The 26,708-nt window shown below is 40.0% G+C and overlaps 1 protein-coding gene across 4 annotated transcripts in view; it reads left to right on the top strand.

The window, feature by feature from the left end:
• Window positions 1-26,708, top strand: part of LOC135510754 (sodium/potassium/calcium exchanger 2-like) — a 204,823-nt gene that overhangs the window by 155,128 nt on the left and 22,987 nt on the right. For 3 of the 4 annotated variants that reach the window (XM_064931930.1, XM_064931931.1, XM_064931928.1), the window contains 4 exons: window positions 4,450-4,584; window positions 4,924-5,013; window positions 15,240-15,406; window positions 22,579-25,591. In XM_064931930.1, coding sequence (XP_064788002.1) covers window positions 4,450-4,584; window positions 4,924-5,013; window positions 15,240-15,406; window positions 22,579-22,828 — 642 coding nt within the window. In that variant the 3' untranslated portion in view covers window positions 22,829-25,591. Of the gene's footprint in view, window positions 1-4,449; window positions 4,585-4,923; window positions 5,014-15,239; window positions 15,407-22,578; window positions 25,592-26,708 lie in introns of those variants that run through there. The other variant, XM_064931932.1, reaches the window with a different exon arrangement.

Genomic DNA, 26,708 nt, shown 5'->3' with positions numbered 1-26,708 from the left:
GGGTCAGTGTTGAGCCCTATCCTGTTTTTAATTTACATGCTCCCTCTCGGCCAAATCCTCAGAGATTATAACATCAACTTCACCTGATACGCTGACTATACCCAGATTTATATTAACACCAAACCGGACATTCAGCAGCTAGCAAAACTCAGCAGCTGCATAGAAGACATCAGGGCATGGATGAAAGAGAACTTCCTCCAGTTGAACAGTAACAACACTTAGGCTGTGCTTATTGGGACACCCAAGCAGGTCATCAGTGGTGGAAACATCTAACCTACAATCAACGGCCAAGCCTTCCACCTGTTCCTTGTCATCTCCAATCTGGGAGTCAAGTTGGATCCTTCTCTGTCCTTCGATGCCCACATAAAACAAATATGTACAATTTAATTTTTACATCTTAAAAACATGACTAGATGTTGTCAAGATCTTTGCAGATGAGCCAAAATACCAAATGCCATTGTGCAGGTTCTTAAGCTTGTTCCTCATGTTTTAGCTAGAGCAAATCATGCCTTTGATGGTGTGATTGATACCACTCTTTGACACAATAATGCAATATATCAGGTTACTGATGGATGGGTTTGGATTTTGTCAAGAATAGGCCTGCTTGGATTAATGTCATGCAGTGAGCCACTTTTCAGTGGAAAAGTGAACCACTGCCTACTTCCATGTCACCTACACAGCGATGCAGACTCTTATCTTCCGAAGTTGAGGTCTCTCACCTGTTTGGTATTCAGATGACCACACTGAGGGTCCAGCAGTCTAGACATGTCATAGTACCTGATAAGTAGAGTGTCGGACTCCTCCAGGCTTGGAGCAATCTTCCCAATCTCTGTCATCAAACACCACTCTTTTAAGGTCACTGAGAGTGAGGGCATGCTGACCAACTCTATCATCAATTCCTAAGGCCTTAGTTTTTTTAATATTAATATCAAATCAATACATAAAGCACATGAGGGAACACAAGCATACATAGATTACAAACAATAGACCATCGAGCTAGGGGGTACAATATCACATTACAATTACACAAGGACCTTAAGGGACATGCATATACTTACAATTCTAACAGCTTTGTTGTTAGTAGAGCACTTAACCGTCTTAAAATACAGTTCAATTTATTTTTGTAGGGTACAAAAATGAGGTTTTCTGTTTGTAGATTTACATTTGTGTATATGAAATTTGGCCAAAAGAAAAATGAAATTAATTACATAAAAATGATTCCGCTTATTTCTATATATATATATATCCCATTTAGTAGACGCTTTTGTCCAAAGCGACTTACAAGTCAGCTGGGGCCACTACTTTTACATATGAGTGGCCCCAGCGGGAATCGAACCCACGACGCTTGGCGTTGCAAGCGCCATGCTCTACCGACTGAGCCACACAGGACCCTGTATGTAAAGAATCCAAACAGTACATCTCTCCACAATAGTGTAAAATCTTCATAAATGTGTTCAATTACAAACCTACTGATGTCTTGCCACAGTTTTCTTACATGCATACAATGCCAGAAAAGATGCACAACTGTTTCTGGGTGGTCATTACAAAAGGAGCAATTTGAGTTGATGTTTTCCTTAAACTTCTTCATATAGTGGTTGGCAGGATAATATTTATGAATCATTTTAAAGGAAACTTCCTTAATTTTGTTAACAAGTAGGTATGTGTGTGGCAACATCCAAACTTTTTTCCAACAGATATTATCAATAAATCCATTCCAATAAGGCATGACATAAGGTATAGATACAACATCCTGCTGAAACAAGGTTCGTATCACTCTGTTGTTGAATGGACCAAAAGAGAAACACATCTTTCCTACTGATGAGTCAACAGGGTCAACAGAAGGTAGGCTCTGAGGGTCAGGTCTTGACATGTTCCTGAATAACATAGCAACACCTGAGGGAATGGCATCTAAAACAATTGCAAAATCTTTAGGTGTTACAGGGACCTTGTAAAGCGATAAGAATTATTTATAACTGAGTAAAAGACCTTCTGCATTTACCAGTTGGCTCACCAATAGGATATTATTTCGGAACCAATATTCTAAAAACAGAGAGGTATTTTTATACAATATATCCCGATTATTCCATATATAAAATCTGTGTGGAGAAAAATTGTGTTTATAAATTAAGGACTATGACAAGAAAACCTGCCGATGAAAAGCAGAAAGTTTCACTGGAACTTTGTCAATATTATAATTGCAAAACAACATGAAGTTAAGGCCACCAAAAGTAGAGAAGACATGACGAGGAATAAAATTCCTGATAGAAGTGGGTCTTCTTAGGAATTGTTTTATACAATTGATCTTAAAAGTATTATTTAAAGTAGTAAAGTCCAGAAAATTCAATCCACCATTCTCATAAGTGTTCATTACAACAGTTTTCCTAATGTAATGGGTACGGTTTCTCCAAAGAAAGTTGAAAAGCATCTGGTCTATCTCCTTGCTTATTTTACGGTCAAGATATAAAGATAGAGCACCATATGTTAGTCTAGAGATACCTTCAGCCTTGGTTATTAGGACTCTACCTTTTAAAGATAAGTCCCTCTGTAGCCATTGATTTAGTTTCTTCTGGGGGTTTTTAATAAGAGGGTTAAAATTTAGTAAGCCTCTAGGCTTCTGATCCTTTGTAATGGTTATGCCTAAATATGTAAGTTCTTCTTTTACTGGAATACCATAATATGAAGGGGTCACACAATCTGACAGCTTTGAGTTCACATTTATTAATGTTAAGATATAGACCAGACGCTTTGGAAAAGGATTGTATCACATTGATCGATATCTTGTTGATTAGTAATAGAACGGTTAACTTCCTCCTTTCTCTTTTTGTCACGACTTTGCATGGACATGCTGAAATAAATGATCCAATTATCATTCCAGTCACAGGAAAGGTCTTATATCTTGAACAAATAAAATAATAATGACTAAACTTTTTTTCTTTTCTTTTCGCAATCTTTCTGAAGTTTGGTACGGAGCTCGGTAAAAAAGCATCTGTTCAAGCAGCCATTTTCCTAAGGCCTTAGTTGTCAATGTTATTTATCTTCTTCAGGATTATGTACCTGTACAGGAACCAAATGAGCGGAAATTCCAGAGCGCCAACTAATTGTACTCGTTAAAACTCAAACTTTCATTAAAATTCACATGCAGGGTACTCAATTCAAGCCACACTCGTTGTGAATATAGCCAACATGTCAGATTTGTAAAATGCTTTTCAGCGAAAGCATGAGAAGCTATTATCTGATAGCATGCAGCCCCCAGAAACACACAAAGGGGACGTAAACAAAGAAATTAGCATAGCCGGCGCTACCCAAAACGCAGAAATAAAATATAAAACATTCATTACCTTTGACGAGATTCTTTGTTGGCACTCCTATATGTCCCATAAACATCACAATTGGGTCTTTTTTTTCGATTAAATCGGTCCATATATACCCAAAATGTCCATTTATGAACACTGTGAAATCCATGGAAAAAGGCACCTTTCCCAACGCAACGTAATTTTTTAAAATTCATAAAGTTGCCTATAAACTTTGACAAAACACTTCAACCTACTTCTGTAATCCAAGTTTAGGTATTGGTAAACGTTAATAAACGATCAAATTGATCACGGAGCGATCTGTATTCAATAACTAGATGTTTACAAAACGAAGTCCAGTTCCTCACTGACATTTTTTTTCCAGTTGCGCACCTGAAGACCGGATGTGCTATTGACTAATCTAACCAAGGAAAAGGGGCCCTAGTAATCACTACACTGGCGACATCGTGTGGAATCTGTAGGAATTGCAAGCACAGTTCCATAATTTATGACAAGCCTTAGACAATACAAACACTGGCGGATGGATTTTTTCTTTGTAGATTTTGTGATGAGGTTTTCTTGCGATTTTGACAACGGAACTCGTTCTGTTATAGTCACAGACACCATTGAACCAGTTCTAGAAACTTCAGAGTGTTTTCTATGCACACATACTAATCATATGCATATACTATATTCCTGGCATGAGTAGCAGGACGTTGAAATTTGCACGATTTTTAACAGAATGTTGAAAAAATTAGCTCGATCTCCAACAGGATTTATCATCAAAACCGTCAGAATAATATTTTCCCACCAGAAAATATTTTTGCTTATTGAATAGAGTTCAAGTGGTGATGTAATAAATCACAAGAGCCTTTATTTCAATCACAGTCCAGGTGCCCATGGATGTGCCTGACTTGACTCCCTGAACATTTTGTAAAACTGTGTATTGTAGAGCTTCAAGATGGCTGACCCTGACTGCACCACATGAACCATTGAAATTCTTTTTGAGCACAGATTTCTCCAAACCAATGTATCCATTCTGCGAGTTTCTCTTTTCTTTGAAGCTATCACATTATTTCCATTCACCTGCAACAAGAACTGTGGGAGTGCTTTTTTGAATTTTGAAACTGTATCCATACTGAAAGCTCTCTCTTCTTAGGCTGAGGATGAGGAGGATGAGGACCAGCCTCTGAGCCTGTCCTGGCCAGACACCATGCGCAAGCGTTTCACCTACCTCTTAATCATGCCCATCATCTTCCCTCTGTGGCTAACACTGCCCGATGTCAGGAAACCAGTAAGTGCTTCTCGTCCATTTCTATCTCTTACTGTTCCAGTTTGTCAGATAGAGAATTAGACTGTGTCCCCAATGGCACCATATTCCCTATGTAGTGCACTACACCCTATGGGCCTTGGTCAAAGCTAGTATAGGGAATAGCGTGCCATTTGTGACATAGACATAGAGAGAAAGACTAATGTTTGATATGAACTGTATCTGTTTACTTATTTTTCTATAACTGGTAATTGTGTGATGTGTTATTTGCTGTAGATACCTGTATACCATGGTATTGAGGCTTCATTTCTGTAATTTCCATCTTTATAGTAACTATATATTTTTCCTCCTTTTGTCTAACAGACTGCAAAGAAGTTCTTTCCCATCTCATTTCTGGGTTCTATCTGTTGGATTGCTGGATTCTCCTACTTAATGGTGTGGTGGGCTCACCAGGTACGTGGGGAACAGTGGAGGCTAAAATAATTAAACCGTTTTTCACACTACTGAGCCTTACCGAACCAAGCCAAACCAAGCTGTAATAAGCTGATCTGGTTATTCATAGGGCTGTGGCAGGTATAACATTTTGTCAGCCCGTGATTGTCAAGCAAATAACTGCCGTTCTCATGGTAATTGACTGTTAATTAATATAAACCAGTTTAGCATCTCCTGGCTTCCACACATAGCCTACAAGCCACTGATGCAAAACTTTGTAACTTCTACCTTTAAAAAGAAGTTGTATAAATCAATTTAATATGGCCTACACCTTCACATTAAATCTGTGATTTATTTTAGACAGTTCTAAAGAACCATGATATAAAGAAAATGTACTCTATTTCAGAAGAAATAGCTTTCCTCATGTTAGGCCCTGATATGGCTATGCCATACAGCTGTGAACTACGCTAGTTCATTTAGCTGACAGGATTTCCTCAGAATTAGGAGGTATTAAAGTATGAAGAATAAAATTGAACATGGCTTAATAAAATAGAAAGGATATTTTCTCCAAATGGTTTCAAAGGAGGTGAGCACCTTCGGCTTTTCCTGTGTTGAGCGGTTAACAAAGACACTGGTCCCACTATATGCTTAATTTAGAGGTATTTATGGAACTTTAGTTGTGTTTGGATTTTGTATCAATTCTAAGGCTGCATGATGTGACTCTAATGTTGATTTGAAAAAAAATAGCATGAAAGGCAAGAGCTCTAATTTGGTTCTTGTGCAAGCTGCACACATTCATCAGTCTCTCATTCACAATTTGACAAGCACTTGATAATATTCACCAGACCTTATTTGCCAATGCCCATCAAGTGATTGGGTCCTTCTCACAGGCATTTCAGCTAAAAAGTAGGCTACAAGTAAATGAAGACAGACACATTGGGGACAAAACTGCGCGCGTTCCTTTTATTGAATTCCGAGGCACATATTAAAGATGTTAGAACTGTCAACGTTTAGCTTACTTTTCGTCAGCCAGCAAGTTATCCTGCCTCTTGTCCATCCTTAAAGGGTTCTCCTAATCCTGTTCGAGTGGGCGGATTTCCTCACCTTTCTCGCCAGCCATGATTTTGGGCAGCTCCATGGTAAGAAATGTCACTGTTCCTGGTGCAAAAACACTGCTGTCCTGGAGCTCCAGTAAATTATATTACTAAGCTGCTCCAGAATGTTCTACGCCAGGATATGGAAATCAATTCTAGTCCATGTGTGTTTTAATGATATGTGACTAACCACCTGGATTTGGTCTTATGTAGCAAAATTTGAAATTGTGTTTCTGACATTGGATAAAAGTAGAGACTCAGAGCAACATAATGGTATATCATAAACTGCATTTTTGAGGAACAATGGTTTTGAATGTTGATAAACTTGTAAACTCACTTTTGAGAAAATGGCCTTGTTTTGGTATCTAATGAAGAGCTCTTCTTTGTCTACACCCATTCAGCATCGTTCACACTGTCTTAAGCTTTAGCCCCACCCATCTCGTTTCTCCCTTGCAGCATTCAGAGTGCACACTTGATGATAATTTGCTTACCTCTTTGCAACATGAAAACAGCCTAACCAGCTCTGCTGGCAACAATTTCATTATGCTTTTTTGCCAATGTTTATTGACACCTGCCATATTCAGCGGGTGTTGTACACTTTACCTTAAGACATGTAGCTAGCTAGTTAAATAAACAATAAACCTACCTAGGTAAGCAACATGTAAGATCACACATGTCACGTTTCATAAAACCACAAGTGTAATATATAAAAATATAGCTTAACTTCTTGTTAGTCCAGCCGCCATGTCAGATTTCAAAAAGCAAACCATGCGATTATCTGAGGACAGCGCCCCACATACAAACACATGAAAATCATATTTCAAACAGGTAGGTGCGACACAAAAGTCAGAAATAGCGATATAAAAAATACCTTACCTTTGATGATCTTCTTCTGTTGGCACTCCAAACGGTCCCAGTTACATCACAAATTGTCCTTTTGTTCGATAATGTCCTTCTTTATATCCATAGAAATTCATTTTAGCTGGTGCGCTTCAGTCAATAATCCACCCATTTTCCCTCCATCAAAATGCATACAAAATGAATCCAAAACGTTACTAATAAACTTTTCCAAACAAGTCAAACAACATTTATAATCAAACCTTAGGTATCCTAATACGCAAATAAACAATCCAATTTAAGACAGAGTATCGTTATTGTCTTTACCGGAGAAAAATACCAAAGAACGCACTTTCTTCCACGCGCTTGGAAACACTACAGCCAAAATGGGAGCCACATAGAAAAACTACAATTTCTGGGTAATTTTTCAAAAACCAGACTGAAATTCTTTCTAAAGACTGTTGACATCTAGTGGAAGCCCTCTAGGAACTGCAATCTGGGAGGACTTGGCCTTATAATTAAAGTAATAGCCATTGAAAAAAGTGGTAAGCTGACATTTTATTTTTTTGGGATGATTTGTCCTCGGGGTTTCACCTGCCATATCAGTTCTGTTATAGGCACGGACATTATTTTAACAGTTTTAGAAACGTTAGAGTGTTTTCTATCCTAATCTACCAATTATATGCATATCCTAGCTTCTGGACCTGAGTAAAAGGCTGTTTACTTTGGGCACGCTTTTCATCCAGACGTCAAAATACTGCCCCCTATCCCAAAGAGGCTAGCTGACATTCGGCTCTAACTAGTAAAGCAAATGGCTTTGGGATACAAATAATAATCATACACATAATGTTAGCTAGGGAGCCAGCCAGCTAACGTTAGCTAGCTAGCTAACAGTACACTTTACCTTAAGACACGTAGCTAGCTAGCTAGGTAAACAATGAATCTAGCTAGGTAAACAGCGTGTAAGATCACACACTTCACGTAACGTTAGCTAACGAGCCAGCCAGCTAACATTAGCTAGTTAAATGACAATGAATATAGTGCCGAATCATGTCGTTACTACCCTGCATGAATCTGCTGGGAGCTAACCAACGTTAGCTAGCTAACATTAGGCTCTAACTAGTGAAGCAAATGGTTCTGGGAAACAAATAATAACATCATACACTTAACGTAAGCTAAGGAGCCAGCCAACTAACATTAGCTAGCTAGCTAACAGTACACTTTAAATTGAGATGAAACCACTTTCTGTCAAAATTTGAAACGTTTAAATATCTGAAAATGCAGCAAGCTAGACTATCTTACCCGTATAAATCATCATGCATGATGGACGCGTCTCCCTATCATGGATGCCCTGAGTTTGAAGATGTAATCGGGAGACAGGTGTCTCCATCTCTTTAGCGATCATACTCTAATTCTACTGATTTCAAAACTTGATCCTCCAGAAAGTGAAGAGCAACACTTATGCAGCTCCACTAGAGAATATATTTTTTAAAAGCTGCGTTCGACAGGATTAACCAACACAGACTGACCAGCTCAAATAGACAGAAGCCTTCTATATGGCAGACCAATATGAACTCCTCTCTTGGCGTCCAGCCCACTCATTATCTCAGCCAATCATGGCTAGTGGGAAGGTTGCTTGCCTTTTTCTGTAGCTTAACCAACAAGGCTCGTAATTTAACAGTTATTTTTCATATGTACAGATGGCATACAAGTTTGTTATTAAGGCACATGAAATTTCTAAAGTTCCAAAAGGCGTTTCTGACAAAAAAAAACATATTTTGATGAAAAAATATATATATATATAAATGGCTCTCTTGTGAAGTCGTGACTTGCGACATACGCCTGGTTTCCTGAATTGGGTCACATATTATAAAGGGCAGCTCTGAACAGTTGAACCTGGTTTTTAAATAGCTGACAGATTCTCTGTTAGCCTGTTGCGACTCTAGTATAGCAGTATTTTCATTTTTGGATAAAAAACGTTCCCGTTTTAAACGGGATATTTTGTCACGACAAGATGCTCGACTATGCATATAATTGACAGCTTTGGATAGAAAACACTCTGACGTTTCCAAAACTGCAAAGATATTGTCTGTGAGTGCAACAGAACTGATGTTACAGGCGAAACCCAGATAAAAATCCAATCAAGAAGTGCCGCATTTTTTGAAAGCGCTTGATGCCAATGACTCCTTATATGGCTGTGAATGAGCTTATGCTTCCTACGTATTTCCCAAGGTGTCTACAGCATTGTGACGTCTTTTTACGCATTTTTGTTGAAGAATAGCCGTAAGGGACCACATTGAGCAAGTGGTCACATGATGGCTCCCGCAGAAAAACTTGCGTAAAGTACTGCGGTAGCCATTATTCCAATCGCTTCTAATGAGAAACCAATTGTCCCGACGGTTTTAAAATCAAATAGATATGTGAAAAACACCCTGAGGTTGATTCTAAACAACGTTTTCCATATTTCTGATGATATTATGGAGCTAATTTGGAAAAAAGTTTGCCGTTGTAGTGACAGCATTTTCCGGTGGATTTCTCAGCCAAACGTGAAGAACAAACGGGAGCTATTTCGCCTACAAAAATAATATTTTTGGAAAAAAGGAACATTTGCTATCTAACTGGGAGTCTCCTGATTGAAAACATCCGAAGTTCTTCAAAGGTAAATGATTTAATTTGATTGCTTTTCTTATTTTCGTAAAAATGTTGCCTGCTGCTAGCAGAGCCTAGCATAGCATTATGCCATGATAAACTTGTAAAGCATATTTTGAAAATCTGAGATGACAGTGTGATTAACAAAAGGCTAAGCTGTGTCTCAATATATTTATTTTGTGATTTTCATGAATAGGAAGATTTTCTAGGAAGATTTATGTCCGCTGCGTTATGCTAATTAGTTTGAGGCGATGATTACGCTCCCGGATCCGGGTTTGAGAGTCACAAAAAGCTAGACACTAATAACATGTGCATTATATCTGGCCCTGTGCCCATTCTGAATGGTGACATTGAACGCTTTAGCAGTATTCTTTCTCTTCAGATTTCTCTCATTCATCACAAAACCTACTGATGTTGCTGATTTACTTTAATGATTTTTTAATTGGCAAGATTTGCAAATTTAGGCAACAAACGCTGACACTACAAATTCAAATTTTGAAAGACAAGATTTGTCATTTTGAATTCCATAAAGTGAGTGTGGAAGAGGTGAAAAAATGATTGTCTATTTTATATAAAATGGTTTTGTGTAGAATGCAAACCCATACATCTCAACATGGCCAGCATGCTTCCTCCAATCAGTCTACATTTAATTTATTTTTTAATTGTACCTTTATTTTACTAGGAAAGTCAGTTAAGAACAAATTCTTATTTTCAATGACGGCCTAGGAACAGTGAGTTAACTGCCTGTTCAGGGGCAGAACGACAGATTTGTACCTTGTCAGCTCGGGGATTTGAACTTGCAACCTTTCAGTTACCAGTCCAACGCTCTAACCACTAGGCTACCCTGCCGCCCCACATTAGAGGGAGCATCAAGGAGTTTGCTGGGTACAGCACAGCACCACTGCACCAAGCCCTGTCCCTTCTGCTCCTGCACAAGTGTTCATCTTCCCAAATATATTTGTGCAGGCATAGATGTGCCTAAGGGCCAAAAGTAATTATATATATATGTACACATATACACACACACAGACATAGCCTATGGTCATTCTCATACAAACAAACAGACCCTCACTCACAATGACTAGCTAACATGTACTTTACCCATTTCATTTTATATAAAATGGTATTGTGTAGAATGCAAACCCATACATCTCAACACAGCCAGAATGCTTCCTCCAATCAGTCTACATTAGAGGGAGCATCAATGAGTTTGCTGGCTACAGCACCACTACACCAAGCCCTGTCCCTTCTGCTCCTGCCACAAGTGTTCATCTGCCCAAATATATGTGTGCAGGCATGGATGTGCCTAAGGGCCAAAAGTATATATATACACACACACAGAGACATAGGCTATGGTCGTTCTCTTACAAACAAACAGACCCTCACTCACAATGACTAGCTAACGTGTACTTTACCCATTTCATTACGTCTTTATATATTGCAAATAAAATGTAAAAAACAATCACAAATAATATTTTATATTAATTTCAAACAACTGCATTAGCATGAGAGCAACTTACCAGTCCAAAACAATGTCCTCTCCGTTCAAAAAATATGCCTCAGTTTCAGTCTTCAAAATGGAGTCTTCAAAAAAGCAGATCTGTCTCACTTGCACGATAAATTTCCTCTAAAATTGTTTCTACATTCATATATATCTAGTTTTAGAATTAGCTTTCCTTGACTTATTTGCCATGGTGTTGGATAAATAAACAGCTGAAGAAGTCACCGAAATACTGCGTGCGTAATAAGCTTTGCTCCTTCGCGGTAGAATTGGCAATTCTCTAAAGAACGGTCCTTACACCAGCGTTCAATGGAAAGGTTTGTCTTACAACAAAGAATCATGGGATTTTGCCGTTTACCTATGCTCATTGGCTATCTACCCAGCTAGATTTCAAGACGATCAGTGGTCATTGGGTTAAAAGACAGTCAATCAACAAGACAGTGGTCATATAATTGGTGCACAATGGGCTCGTCACTTGTTGTATTCCAATCGGTTTTTCCGGGTCAATACGTCCCGCAAAATGACCCATCACGTTGGTTGTGTTTCAAACAAACAGTTGATTGCAAGGAAACCAAACATGACTGGATAAAGTCAGGGAAGGTCTGTCTATTTTACATTGGATGTTACGTCGAAAATTGAATGACACGAAATTCAACGAGATAAGCGTTCACAAAATGTTTTGTGTTAGGCTATAAAAAAATGGATTTAACTGAACAAAATACCATTCATTGTGTAACAATGAGCCTTGGGATTGCAACCAGAGCAAGATATTCAAAGGTAAACGATTTATTTCAATGCAATCTGTGATTTCGTTACGCAAGTGCTGGCTGAATAAATAATTTGATATGGGGGTCTGTGCTCAGATAATCACAGCGTATTCTTTCGCAATAAATCATTTTTTAAATTTGACAACTTTCGAACCATGTGAGACACTTGTATTTTCATGAATGTTTAATATGACTATTTACAGTGCCTTGCGAAAGTATTCGGCCCTCTTGAACTTTGCGACCTTTTGCCACATTTCAGGCTTCAAACATAAAGATATAAAACTGTATTTTTTTGTGAAGAATCAACAACAAGTGGGACACAATCATGAAGTTGAACAACATTTATTGGATATTTCAAACTTTTTTAACAAATCAAAAACTGAAAAATTGGGCGTGCAAAATTATTCAGTCCCTTTACTTTCAGTGCAGCAAACTCTCTCCAGAAGTTCAGTGAGGATCTCTGAATGATCCAATGTTGACCTAAATGACTAATGATGATAAATACAATCCACCTGTGTGTAATCAAGTCTCCGTATAAATGCACCTGCACTGTGATAGTCTCAGAGATCCGTTAAAAGCGCAGAGAGCATCACGAAGAACAAGGAACACACCAGGCAGGTCTGAGATACTGTTGAGGCACTGTATATAAGAATATATCACTATGTTATCAAAAAGGTTGTTATTGTTTCCCTTCAATAAAATGCATTCAAAACTACTTTCTGCACATATCTTCTACTTTCTTTGGCTATACAAGTGCTATATCTTGCTAAAACATTTATGTTCACACCTATGCAGTACCTTTAGCAATAATAATAATAATTAACTTCTACTTTAATAAAGAAAACAATTATGACAGGTGTGTTGTAATAAAAGTGAGTGGTGTCCACTGATTAAATGCAGTCTTTCTGCATTGTGAAGAGGGAAATCCCAGATATTCACAAAGTTTGTGATGAATGACAGGTTGGTTCTTCATGCAAAAAAAGATAGATTTGGAGTTTAAATTTCAATTAAGCTGCTTTATTTTAGGGATTTTAGTGAAGGTGGGTCATGTTTTACCCTTAGGACAAGGGAAGTATACAGAATGTTAAGACTACACAATGGTTAAACTACTAACACACAGTTCAGACACCCATGCATACCCCACAAGATATGCCACAAGAGGTCTCTTCACAATCCCCAATTCAAGATTAGACTATTGGAGGTGTGCAGTACTACGCGGGGCCATGGCTACATGGAACTCTATTCTACATCAGGTAACTCATGCAAGCAGTAGGATCAGATTTAAAAGACGGATAAAAATACACCTTATTGAAAAGCGGGGACTGTGAAGAAACACACAGACACCCGTTTGCACATATGAATGGATTTTGTATTTGTAGATAGTAGAGTAGTAGCCTGAGGGAACACACTTTGTTGTTGCCTTGGCAGCAGCTAATGGGTATCCTTGATAAATATAAATGAGTAGGTCTAACAAACAGCAAACAGCAAAAGCACTAGCCTATGTCAATCTACTAATCTCCCATAGTACAAAAGTACAAAACTATTCTGTTGGTCAACTTGTCCTACTGTGCAATAAATAAATATTTCAAGCATACTCTGGGACAGTTGTGGGATGCGATAGATCCCAAATTAATAAAACCATACCATAAAAAACTTTCAACAGCAATGAGGCTGATGTAACAGATAAGAACATTTAGCTTAAAATGTTAATAAATAATTGTGCTGTACAAAATGTTATAATACATTCACAACAGATTTCACAACACGTTAAGTGTGTGCCCTCAGACCCATACTCGACTACCACATATCTACAACACAAACTCCATGTGTACGTGTGTGCATAGTGTGTATGTTATCGCGTGTTTGTATGCATGTGTCTGTGCCTATGTTTGTGTTGCTTCACAGCCCCTGCTATAATCAAATGTTACTGCTTGTATGAGTTACTTGATGTGGAATAGAGTTCCATGTTGTCATGGTTCTATGTAGTACTGTGTGCCTCCCATAGTCTGTTCTGGACTGGGACTGTGAAGAGACCTCTAGTGGCGTGTCTTGTGGGGTATGCATGGGTTTTTGAGCTCTGTGCCAGCTGTTCAAACAGACAGCTTGGTGCATTCCACTCCTCTCACAAATACAAATAGTGATGAAGTCAATCTCTCCTCCACTTTGAGCTAGTAGAGATTGACATGCATATTATTAATGTTAGCGCTCTGTGTACATCTAAGGGCCCGCCATGCTGCCCTGTTCTGAGCCAATTGCAATCTTCTTAAGTCCCTCTTTGTGGCACCTGACCACATGACTGAACAGTAGTCCAGGTGCAACAAAACTAGGGCCTGTAGAACTTGCCTTGTTGATAGTGCTGTTAAGAAGGCAGAGCAGCGCATTATTAGAGACAGACTTCTCCCCATCTTAGCTACTGCTGCATCAACATGTTTTGACCATGACAGTTTACAATCCAGGGTTACTCCAAGCAGTTTAGTCACCTCAACTTGCTCAATTTCCACATTATTAATTACAAGATTTAGTTGAGGTTTAGGATTTAGTGTATTATTTGTCCCAAATACAATGCTTTTAGTTTTTTAAATATTTAGGACTAACTTATTCCTTGCCAATCATTCTGAAATGAACTACAGCTCTTTGTTGAGTGTTGCAGTCATTTCAGTCACTGTAGTAGCTGATGTATATAGTCATCCGCATAAAGACTGAAAAAAACCTATAGAAATGTTGCGCAACATGAGCTCATGGGCTCTCTTGAAGTGTTTGATTAGATTTTCGATCCCATTTGCATTGATGTCAGAGTGACAAGAGAGCGCTTAGGACCAGGCAATTAGCACATTTGCTAATTGCTGCTAATAAGCATCAGATCTTGAAGCAGCATAATTACCGTGACTAAACGGTCACTTGGAATTTGACTTCCTTCATGATTCGTGACCGCCGTTGTGGAGGTAATAAGGTCACCGTAACAGACCTAGTTATTCATACACCATAGCTGCTGAAAAATGCAGGATGGTTCAGTATTACATTTTGTGAAATCATGTTACCTTTTGTGAAGACACTAAACCACCTCCTCACACAGAACAAAACACAAGCGTGTTTTCAAGTAAGTGGGTAATTAGAAAAGTAGCAGGATATTCAGAGGGTTAGAATGCTGTGGCATTGTTATTAGCAGCCTTCTGTGAAATGTATTCAGGCTTAGACCTGGATGTCATTCAAAGCTAGACAGCACCAAATAGTCAGAGTGCCAAAGTATCTCCTGTCCCCGAATACTGGGATTTTCTCCTCATGCATGTTAACAGAATGGAAAAAAATATAGCTCACTTTCATTCCTCTACTCAACCCCTCAGCGAAGAAAACAAATATTTTGTTTTATTTACCCAATTTATTTCTCTTTTCTATCTACAGGTTGGAGAGACCATTGGGATTACAGAAGAGATCATGGGCTTGACTATATTAGCAGCTGGTACCTCCATTCCTGACCTAATCACCAGTGTCATTGTTGCACGGAAGGGGCTGGGAGACATGGCTGTGTCCAGCTCTGTGGGCTCCAACATCTTTGACATCACTGTTGGGTACGATAATATCATCAGTACTGTGACCACTCTTCTATTGAATTACTAATTTTTTTTAATATCTGTTAGTTTCACATTTTGAAGGATCTGATTATTCTCACAGTGCTGGGGGAAGTTTTTACATATTACATAGTAACAGTCATAATACTTTGTTCTTATCCAATAGTGAACTTGGGATTCACTAAAACCACAATAATTAACCTTGGATACCATTTTCATAATAATTATTTCCATCTATATGATAAATGCTTGCCAGATATACGATGTAAAAGCTCACTGATCTTTGTTTTATTCTCTAATTCATTTGATTGAATAAGGTTTGCCCATGGGTGACATGGAAGTTCCCACTGGAAGTTCCCACAAAAAAAACACTTCTAGTTGTTTCATCTAGTTATTTTTAAGTCACTGGTTTACTCAACTTTTCGGTCAAGGTTTTACCTGAACTTAAAATGTTTAGTTGGATCAAACCTAGCTCCAACATGAGAAAAGGTAGGCAAAAATTCTGTCAACTTAAAATAATGTGTTTGCTCAATTTGTCTCATTTGTTCATTAAACTAGATTTTTTTTTATATATCTTAAAACACATATACCTAAAAAACACATGTGGAACTAGTTACACACACAGTGGTGTTAACATACAATGTTTTCAACTTATATATATGACGCACATGCTTACATTGTGCATGTTAATTTATACAGTAATTGTTATTTAACATGTCTTCAATTGGGATTTAAACTCACAATCTCTAGGTTCATAGCTTTCCGATCTTCCTGCTACGCCACCCTGTCTGTGTCAATTAACAGTTAATCAGACTATTTTTTTCATCATTGATTTACTTATTTAAGCTATTTTAGGTTTTTCTGTATAGTTCTCTAATGTTGGTGGGGCATACTACTCTGTTTTAATGCTGCTACTTAATCACTGTGATAAATAAAATATGTTTTCTTGAGTGTAATTATAACAGAGCCGAGATTTACGTTGAAGCGCAACGTTTAGCAATACTGTTGAGATCAGTTACCTGCCCTTTTCCATGACATAGACCATCCAGGTGAAAGCTATGTGCCTTGATTGATGTCCCATGTTAAATCCACTTCATTAGTTTAGGGGAAGAGGCACAGTAAAGAAAGATTTTCAAGCCTTGAGACAATTGAGACACATTGGATGGTGTATCAAGCCACCCAGTCATGACAAAGATACAGGCATCCTTCCCAACTCAGTTTCCAGCGAGGAAGGAAACAGCTCAGGGATTTCACCATGAAGCCAATGGTGACTTTACATTTACATTTTACATTTAAGTCATTTAGCAGACGCTCTTATCCAGAGCGACTTACAAATTGGTGAATTCACCTTCTGACATCCAGTGGAACAGCCACTTTACAATAGTGCATCTAAATCATTAAGGGGGGTGAGAAGGATTACTTATCCTATCCTAGGTATTCCTTGAAGAGGTGGGGTTTCAGGTGTCTCCGGAAGGTGGTGATTGACTCCGCTGTCCTGGCGTCGTGGGGGAGTTTGTTCCACCATTGGGGGGCCAGAGCAGCGAACAGTTTTGACTGGGCTGAGCGGGAACTGTACTTCCTCAGTGGTAGGGAGGCGAGCAGGCCAGAGGTGGATGAACGCAGTGCCCTTGTTTGGGTGTAGGGCCTGATCAGAGCCTGGAGGTACTGCGGTGCCGTTCCCCTCACAGCTCCGTAGGCAAGCACCATGGTCTTGTAGCGGATGCGAGCTTCAACTGGAAGCCAGTGGAGAGAGCGGAGGAGAGGGGTGACGTGAGAGAACTTGGGAAGGTTGAACACCAGACGGGCTGCGGCGTTCTGGATGAGTTGTAGGGGTTTAATGGCACAGGCAGGGAGCCCAGCCAACAGCGAGTTGCAGTAATCCAGACGGGAGATGACAAGTGCCTGGATTAGGACCTGCGCCGCTTCCTGTGTGAGGCAGGGTCGTACTCTGCGGATGTTGTAGAGCATGAACCTACAGGAACGGGCCACCGCCATGATGTTGGTTGAGAACGACAGGGTGTTGTCCAGGATCACGCCAAGGTTCTTAGCGCTCTGGGAGGAGGACACAATGGAGTTGTCAACCGTGATGGCGAGATCATGGAACGGGCAGTCCTTCCCGGGAGGAAGAGCAGCTCCGTCTTGCCGAGGTTCAGGTTGAGGTGGTGATCCGTCATCCACACTGATATGTCTGCCAGACATGCAGAGATGCGATTCGCCACCTGGTCATCAGAAGGGGGAAAGGAGAAGATTAATTGTGTGTCGTCTGCATAGCAATGATAGGAGAGACCATGTGAGGTTATGACAGAGCCAAGTGACTTGGTGTATAGCGAGAATAGGAGAGGGCCTAGAACAGAGCCCTGGGGGACACCAGTGGTGAGAGCACGTGGCGAGGAGACAGATTCTCGCCACGCCACCTGGTAGGAGCGACCTGTCAGGTAGGACGCAATCCAAGCGTGGGCCGCGCCGGAGATGCCCAACTCGGAGAGGGTGGAGAGGAGGATCTGATGGTTCACAGTATCGAAGGCAGCCGATAGGTCTAAAAGGATGAGAGCAGAGGAGAGAGAGTTAGCTTTAGCAGTGCGGAGCGCCTCCGTGATACAGAGAAGAGCAGTCTCAGTTGAATGACTAGTCTTGAAACCTGACTGATTTGGATCAAGAAGGTCATTCTGAGAGAGATAGCGGGAGAGCTGGCCAAGGACGGCACGTTCAAGAGTTTTAGAGAGAAAAGAAAGAAGGGATACTGGTCTGTAGTTGTTGACATCGGAGGGATCGAGTGTAGGTTTTTTCAGAAGGGGTGCAACTCTCGCTCTCTTGAAGACGGAAGGGACGTAGCCAGCAGTCAGGGATGAGTTGATGAGCGAGGTGAGGTAAGGGAGAAGGTCTCAAGGTCTCCGGAAATGGTCTGGAGAAGAGAGGAGGGGATAGGGTCAAGCGGGCAGGTTGTTGGGCGGCCGGCCGTCACAAGAAGCGAGATGTCATCTGGAGAGAGAGGGGAGAAAGAGGTCAGAGCACAGGGTAGGGCAGTGTGAGCAGAACCAGCGGTGTCGTTTGACTTAGCAAACGAGGATCGGATGTCGTCGACCTTCTTTTCAAAATGGTTGACGAAGTCATCTGCAGAGAGGGAGGAGGGGGGGGAGGGGGAGGAGGATTCAGGAGGGAGGAGAAGGTGGCAAAGAGCTTCCTAGGGTTAGAGGCAGATGCTTGGAATTTAGAGTGGTAGAAAGTGGCTTTAGCAGCAGAGACAGAGGAGGAAAATGTAGAGAGGAGGGAGTGAAAGGATGCCAGGTCCGCAGGGAGGCGAGTTTTCCTCCATTTCCGCTCGGCTGCCCGGAGCTCTGTTCTGTGAGCTCGTAATGAGTCATCGAGCCACGGAGCGGGAGGGGAGGACCGAGCCGGCCTGGAGGATAGGGGACATAGAGAGTCAAAGGATGCAGAAAGGGAAGAGAGGAGGGTTGAGGAGGCAGAATCAGGAGATAGGTTGGAGAAGGTATGAGCAGAGGGAAGAGATGATAGGATGGAAGAGGAGAGAGTAGCGGGGGAGAGAGAGCGAAGGTTGGGACGGCGCGATACCATCCGAGTAGGGGCAGTGTGGGAAGTGTTGGATGAGAGCGAGAGGGAAAAGGATACAAGGTAGTGGTCGGAGACTTGGAGGGGAGTTGCAATGAGGTTAGTGGAAGAACAGCATCTAGTAAAGATGAGGTTGAGCGTATTGCCTGCCTTGTGAGTGGGAGGGGAAGGTGAGAGGGTGAGGTCAAAAGAGGAGAGGAGTGGAAAGAAGGAGGCAGAGAGGAATGAGTCAAAGGTAGACGTGGGGAGGTTAAAGTCGCCCAGGACTGTGAGAGGTGAGCCGTCCTCAGGAAAGGAGCTTATCAAGGCATCAAGCTCATTGATGAACTCTCCGAGGGAACCTGGAGGGCGATAAATGATAAGGATGTTAAGCTTGAAAGGGCTGGTAACTGTGACAGCATGGAATTCAAAGGAGGCGATAGGCAGATGGGTAAGGGGAGAGAGAGAGAATGACCACTTGGGAGAGATGAGGATCCCGGTGCCACCACCCCGCTGACCAGAAGCTCTCGGGGTGTGCGAGAACACGTGGGCGGACAAAGAGAGAGCAGTAGGAGTAGCAGTGTTATCTGTGGTGATCCATGTTTCCGTCAGTGCCAAGAAGTCGAGGGACTGGAGGGAGGCATAGGCTGAGATGAACTCTGCCTTGTTGGCCGCAGATCGGCAGTTCCAGAGGCTACCGGAGACCTGGAACTCCACGTGGGTCGTGCGCGCTAGGACCTCCAGATTAGGGTGGCCGCGGCCACGCGGTGTGGAGCGTTTGTATGGTCTGTGCAGAGAGGAGAGAACAGGGATAGATAGACACATAGTTGACAGGCTACAGAAGAGCCTACGCTAATGCAAAGGAGATTGGAATGACAAGTGGACTACACGTCTCGAATGTTCAGAAAGTTAAGCTTACGTAGCAAGAATCTTATTGACTAAAATGATTGAAATGATACAGTACTGCTGGAGTAGGCTAGCTGGCAGTGGCTGCGTTGTTGACTTTGTAGGCTAGCTGGTAGTGGCTGCGATGTTGACACTACACTAATCAAGTCGTTCCGTCGAGTGTAATAGTTTCTACAGTGCTGCTATTCGGGGGCTAGCTGGCTAGCTAGCAGGTTGATTGCGTTACGTTACCTTAAAAGAACGACAATAGCTGGCTAGCTAACCTAGAAAATCGCTCTAGGCTACACAATTGTCTTAGATACAAAGACGGCTATGTAGCTAGCTAGCTACGATCAAACAAATCAAACCGTTGTACTGTAATAAAAAAACAATTACAAAAACAATTACAGATTTTAATGGCTGTGATAGGAGAAAACTGAGGATGGATTACATGCATATGTATATATATTTATATTTTCCAATTGGTAGTTACAGTTTTGTCCCATCGCTGCAACTCCAGTACAGACTCGGGAGAGGCGAAGGTCGAGAGCCATGCGTCCTCTGCAGTGGCAATTTTAGCATGTAAATCTTGGTGGTCAAAAAAAAAGTGGGATGCATGCCAGCAAAGCCACTAAACAATACATGAATTGCACTCAAACGGTGCCCACAAACAACCTACATAAAGCTTTCCCAACAGCAGTCCAAACATCTTACTACTGCTACACCTGGCTATCATCGGAGGCATATAAGCAGACATGGAAAGCTCTTACGATATTGAATGATTACATTTCTCTAAAACAGGTTATATGCTACATGTGCATCACCAAGTCAGAACAGTAGGCCAAATTAAGAGAGGCAAATAGACCAAATTATTAGGGTGAGGCTCATGGACTTCTAACACCTTACTACACAACATTCACCTAGTATTACTTTATTAGCTACAGTATACATATCTCCCTGGCATATACATATCCATGTTTAGACTCACCTTGTTGTGCTGTGCTCCCCTGAACAGGAAGGTGGCTATTTTCCCAGTCGGAGCTGGTTTATTCCCGACTTCCCAATTGTCTTGAATTCACTGAAGTTAGGTTTTCGCAGTTCCAATTTAACAGTTGTTTTGAGCGCGGCACAAATCATGCTTCATTGACAGCATGGCCAATGTTGAATGTTTATCATTTTACACTTACACTTTATCATTTTACAAAGAGCCCCTTAATCCCAGATTTGGGACCAGACAGCCACTCCACTGAATAGCAGGCTAGTGGTTGCTTTGCAATGCTTGCAGTTAACATTAGGCACTGTCACTAATTCCTTCCATTGTTGAATTTGCGATTTCCAACTCGTGTAATGTTTATGTCCAATGGCCGATGAGCACCGATACGTTTTATCTATAATTTCTCTTCATTATTTCTCTTCATATGACAAGGATTTTCAAGTAGATTGTTGACTTGATTCATGATGATGACTGCTAGCTATAATTTTGAAAGTATGATGTTGACATCATCAGTCCAATCGAAACATTTAACGTGATTTGTCGTCATGTTATCTGTGGCCAATGACCTTGAGCCCTCTTGGATGGGCACTTCTAATGTAACTCTACGGCAGCACCCAAGGGGCTAGAATTTTCTCCCCTTAGACTTGGCGGTGATGTAGTGTCCCCATGAGTGACTGAGCCAATCACGGCGCAACGCTTCGTATCTTCTGCTGGCTTGCCCCACCACCACAGAAAGAACTGAGCTCGGCTGAAACACCGACATTTTGGAGCTGCCTTACTCAAGAAAATAAAAAAAGAGACCATGTTTGTATGCAGCTTTATTAACTCAATGATATATATATATATTATTTTACATTGTTAGCAAATTGATATGTGACACGTATTGGCAGTGGTCCTCCGAAACATGACCCTGCCAAGCCGCACAGCTCGCTTAACCCGGAAGCCAGCCGCACCAATTGTCCGTCGCTTCATGGGTCTCCCAGTCATGCATGGCCGGCTGCGACACAGTCCAGGATTGAACCCTGATCTGTAGTGAATCCTCAAGCACTGCAGTGCCTTAGACTGCTGTGCCACTCAGGAGGCCCCAAAAATTATCTTTTTTTCCTGAATACAAAGTTTGGGGCAAATCCAATACAACACATTATTGAGCACCACTCTCGATATTTTCAAGCATAGTGTTGGCTGCATCATGTTATGGGTATGCTTGAAATCGTTAAGGACTGGGGAGTTATTCAGGATAAAATGAAACTGAATGGAGCTAGGCACAGACAAACTCCTAGAGGACAATCTGTTTTCTGCTTTCCACCAGTCTGCTTTCCACCAGACACTGGGATATTTCAGCAGGACTATAACCTAAAACACAAGGCTAAATATACATTGGAGTTGCTTACCAAGAAGATAGTGAATGTTCCTGATTGGCCAGGTTATGTTTTTGACATACTTGAAAATATATGGCAAGACATGAAAATGGTTGTCTAGCAATGATCAACAACCAATTTGACAGAGCTCAAGGAATTTTGAAAAGAATAATCGGCAAATGTTGCACAATCCAGGTGTGGAAAGTTCTTAAAGACCCAGATGGACTCAGCTGTAATTGCTGCCAAAGGTGCTTCTACAAAGTAGTGACTCAGAGGTGTGAATGTACATATGCAAATAAGATATTTCTGTAATTAATTTTCAAGACATTTGCAAAAATTCCTAAAAACATGTTTTCACTTTGTGTGTGTGTGTTTATTTTGTGTTTCAGCCTGCCGTTCCCATGGCTCCTCTGGTCCATCATCAACAACATGCAGCCTGTGGCGGTGAGTTCTAACGGGCTGTTCTGCGCCATTGTGCTGCTGTTCCTCATGCTCATCTTTGTCATAATCTCAATCGCTGCCTGCAAGTGGCGGATGAGCAAGCTGCTGGGCTTCATCATGTTCGTGCTCTACTTAGTGTTCCTGGTGGTCAGCGTTATGCTGGAAGACAAGATCATCGCCTGCCCTATATCCATTTGAAAATACTCTCCCTCCACTCCTGCCAGAAAGCATTCACCCCTAACACAAGATTCAAGAAGCATGGGGATGGGATGGTTGAAAGACTCCTACAAGAATGAGGCCGCAAGATATGGCTCGGCTGATTCATTGGTCGGAAGTAGATAATTATTATTATTATTTAATTTTTTTGTGTGCGTGTAGATGGCTGGGGGTTTGCATTTTTTCGGGGGATGGTGGGTGGTGTATTAGCCAGGTAGAGGAACAACTATGCCATCATATGCATGTCACCTGTTTTACTAGATCAGTTGATTCTGGACTACTCCTAGCAGATTGAGGATTCTGACCTCCTGTGGACTTTAAGGTCAGGAAGTACACAAGAGACTTCTGACAAAGCTGGCTGAGCTTGGCACAAAAGACCAGTGTTGCCACAGTATTGTTCTCAGCTTCAGGATTGTTTGTAAAAAAAACTTTTCAAATAACACTTTGGATGACCCTCTAACTGACTTCACTGACTGACTAGATGACTTCACTTAACTTGTCACTCCAGTGTGTGTTGTTCTAGTGAGTTTGATGATGAGCAACCCTTGGATGAAGGGATGTTGCTGATGCTACACACAAAGCATTGGTTTTACATAAGACTAAAATATGGTTTTGAGCCATAAACTTCTCCTCTCTTGTGTACTTAGTGACCAAGCATCAAAAGATGAAACAGTCCAAGCAGTTTTGCATGCAGAGCTGGAGATAGGAACAGATGTTTCCTAATTCATCTTGTGTTCTGTCCAAAAGCTCAAACTTTACATCCCCCCTTCCAGATGTCATTGCTCACCATGTCTCTTTGATTGACACACTAGCTATAATTACTGAAGTAGTAGTAGCGTCAGTTGTACTGTCGCAGTAATATGTACTGTAGGTGGATTTTGACTCTTCCTGGGTCTTGATAGGCCTACTGATTTATCTTATCCTCTTCTCCACCTGCCATTGGACATAAGAGTTCATAATGTACAGAGCTTGCCATTCTTCACACGCCAATTGGTAAGGTAAACTCTACTGGAAAATGTTGACTTGGAACCCAATTCAATCAATTTGCAGAAAAGGAAAACCGCACCACGATTGACCCAATGTTTACTCTGCAAAGGACAGATGTGGTCACACATCAATATCCAATGACTACGGACCTTATTCAGAGTTGAGATACGCGAATGCAACTGGTAATTTTGCATGAATCATTCATTCACATCTCAATTTAGAATAACGCCAACAGTCTGCAAGAAGAAGAGTTTCTGAGTGAAACCACAGGGTAGTTTTCCTTTATCTGCACATGATTGAATCAGCCTTAATTGTAGCATCTCAGAATATATAATAGCTTACAATGTTATTCATTCTGAATAAGCAAAGCATGTGTAAACTCAGATAGGACACTCATAACCAATATGTCTATGTCAAAATATGGTAGTAGATAAAAGAACTGGCACTCAATGTTTGAAAGAATCATACTATGATCTATTTAGATTAGTGAATGTTTAGCACACTCTTGAAATTAAGACTTGAATATTCAGGCTCCTAGAGAAGTTTATAGTAGGAGGGAAATGCATGATAAAAAAATATCAGGCTGAATTGTGTTATACCTGTGAGAATTTTCTCTCAAAAAAATAATGAATTCTCAAATATTTAACATTTCGCTATTTCTTTGACACAATAGTATTAGGCTTCTATGTACAAAATGTCAACAAATATGTGTGGTTAATATCTATCAACCTTGTGCAATTTATTTTCAATTGAAAGGTGTTTTTGTCTGCATATATGCAGTCTGTATCCTCTCTGTATACAGTAATAGCAGATCAATTGAGGTTATATTACCAGTATTTTGCAGCAAACTGAAACATGCACACAGAATTATTGAATTATGTATTAAGTTAGCAATTCTCATGCAGTCATTTTCACAGTCACCCACGCTGTACTTCGAGTTAGTGTTCCTTCTTTTTATTACTAATTAACCATCGAGTGACTTTTACGAAGAAGTATCAATCAACAGTAGTGAGCATGATCCTCACACAAAAATCTGCAAAAAGCCAGTTTTGTTTTGTTTATACAACAAAGTGATTAGATAACTCCACATATAACAGCATTACCTTACGTCTTTGGTTTTGAATTCAAATTCACTCCACTCAAGGTAAAAGCCAATTCTGGCAAAGAGCCTCCTCACAAGAAACAGTCAACTTCTAGGAACATGGATATCACAAAACCAACAGCAATATACTGTATGTACTGTATGTGTCAGGGTTAGGGTGAATTATTATTATATATATATATATATATTAATGAAATTCCACTTTTCTATGTATTTATTTAAGCTTTATTTACATGGTGAAGAATTAGATGGGGAAGACAGGCAAGGAAGAGATAAAGTCTGCTGGGGTGCGGCAGGGGTTAAATCCACGACTGTCAGCACGTGTGCTTTCTGCTGGGAGTATTATCATTGGAACACAGTGTCCAATTAAATTGTAAAATTGTATTGGTCACACCCCACAGGAAGCAGAATTTGAATTGAATTTGAAATAACTGAAATATAATTTAATTCTATAAAATTGAAATGGATAATCTATTCTAGACATCCCTATAAAATATATTTATTTTGACATGGTTACCAATACCTTTTCAAATAAGCTTGATTACAACTCATATTTCTCAAACAGTATTATTTTTGTATTTTTGTCAAGATATGTTAACACTGTTGTTCACTGACATTCTGGAGTATTTGAACTAATGCATTCTGGGGAAAAAATTGTTTCTGATATTTAACATATAAATTAATTATGAATTACTATAGACAACCTGACATATGATTAAAACATTTCAATTGTTTAAAATTTTGTAGGTTGTCTATAGTATTTAACATGTAAAATAATTATGAATTACTATAGACAATCTACAAAAAAGTAAAAGTTAAACAATTGAAATGTTATAATCATGTCAGGTTGTCTATAGTAATTCATAATTATTTAATATGTTAATATCAGAAAAAAATTCATTTTCCAGAATGCATTAGTTCAAATACTCCAGAATGTCAGTGAACAACAGTGTAAACATCTCTTGACAAAAATACAAAAATAATACTGCTTATTTGAAAATGTATCTGTATTCTTTGCTGTAATAAGTGGCAGGTGCTTTTGGTAAAATATTTGTCAAAGAAATTAGACTTTAATGTTTCATCGCAGTTGAATTTCTTTGAATTGCTTTAAATTAAATTCAACTTCCTGCGAGGTGTGTCCAATTCGAATTTCAATTCATGGGTTGAATTTAATTAAATGCCAAAATTCTGAATCGACCCCAACCCTGGTATGTGTCATTGAGAATTGCATTTCCATGCATTCGACTGATGTACTTGTCTGTTGTGACCTCACTAACCTACACATTTGGAAACTATTTCTCCTGAAATCCTCCAAAATCTCCACATGACTTACTTTCAGATATCTAAACTTTCCAAACACACCTGCATTTTCTCAGTTCAGTCTCTGTATTTTTGCAAGAGTATACTGGAAAATATGAATAACTAAATAATGTGAATGTATGAGGAAAATGCATCTGAGGAATTTGGGCTGGTTACCCATGGGTGGCACACATGAAATGGAATTATGTTAAATTTATGCATAACTTAAAAAGAATAGGGGTACTCTTTTTGTTTGTAAATAGAAAATACATGTTTTTATAAGATTCCTCACTTGAACCAATCTAGAACAAAACTCCTTGGTCCATGTTTATATTGATTAACAATTTCATTTATATAATGTTTCAATGGTTCAGAATATTGACATAGTAAGCTGATATACACTACCGTTCAAAGGTTTGGGGTCACTTAGAAATGTCCTTGTTTTCCATGAAAACATACATGAAATGAGTTGTA

The sequence above is a fragment of the Oncorhynchus masou genome, chromosome 23, assembly GCF_036934945.1.
Source record: "Oncorhynchus masou masou isolate Uvic2021 chromosome 23, UVic_Omas_1.1, whole genome shotgun sequence".
Classification (NCBI taxonomy): Eukaryota; Metazoa; Chordata; class Actinopteri; order Salmoniformes; family Salmonidae; genus Oncorhynchus; species Oncorhynchus masou.
The sequence above is the reverse complement of the archived record's forward strand: the minus strand, read 5'-3'. Positions and strand labels throughout refer to the sequence as shown.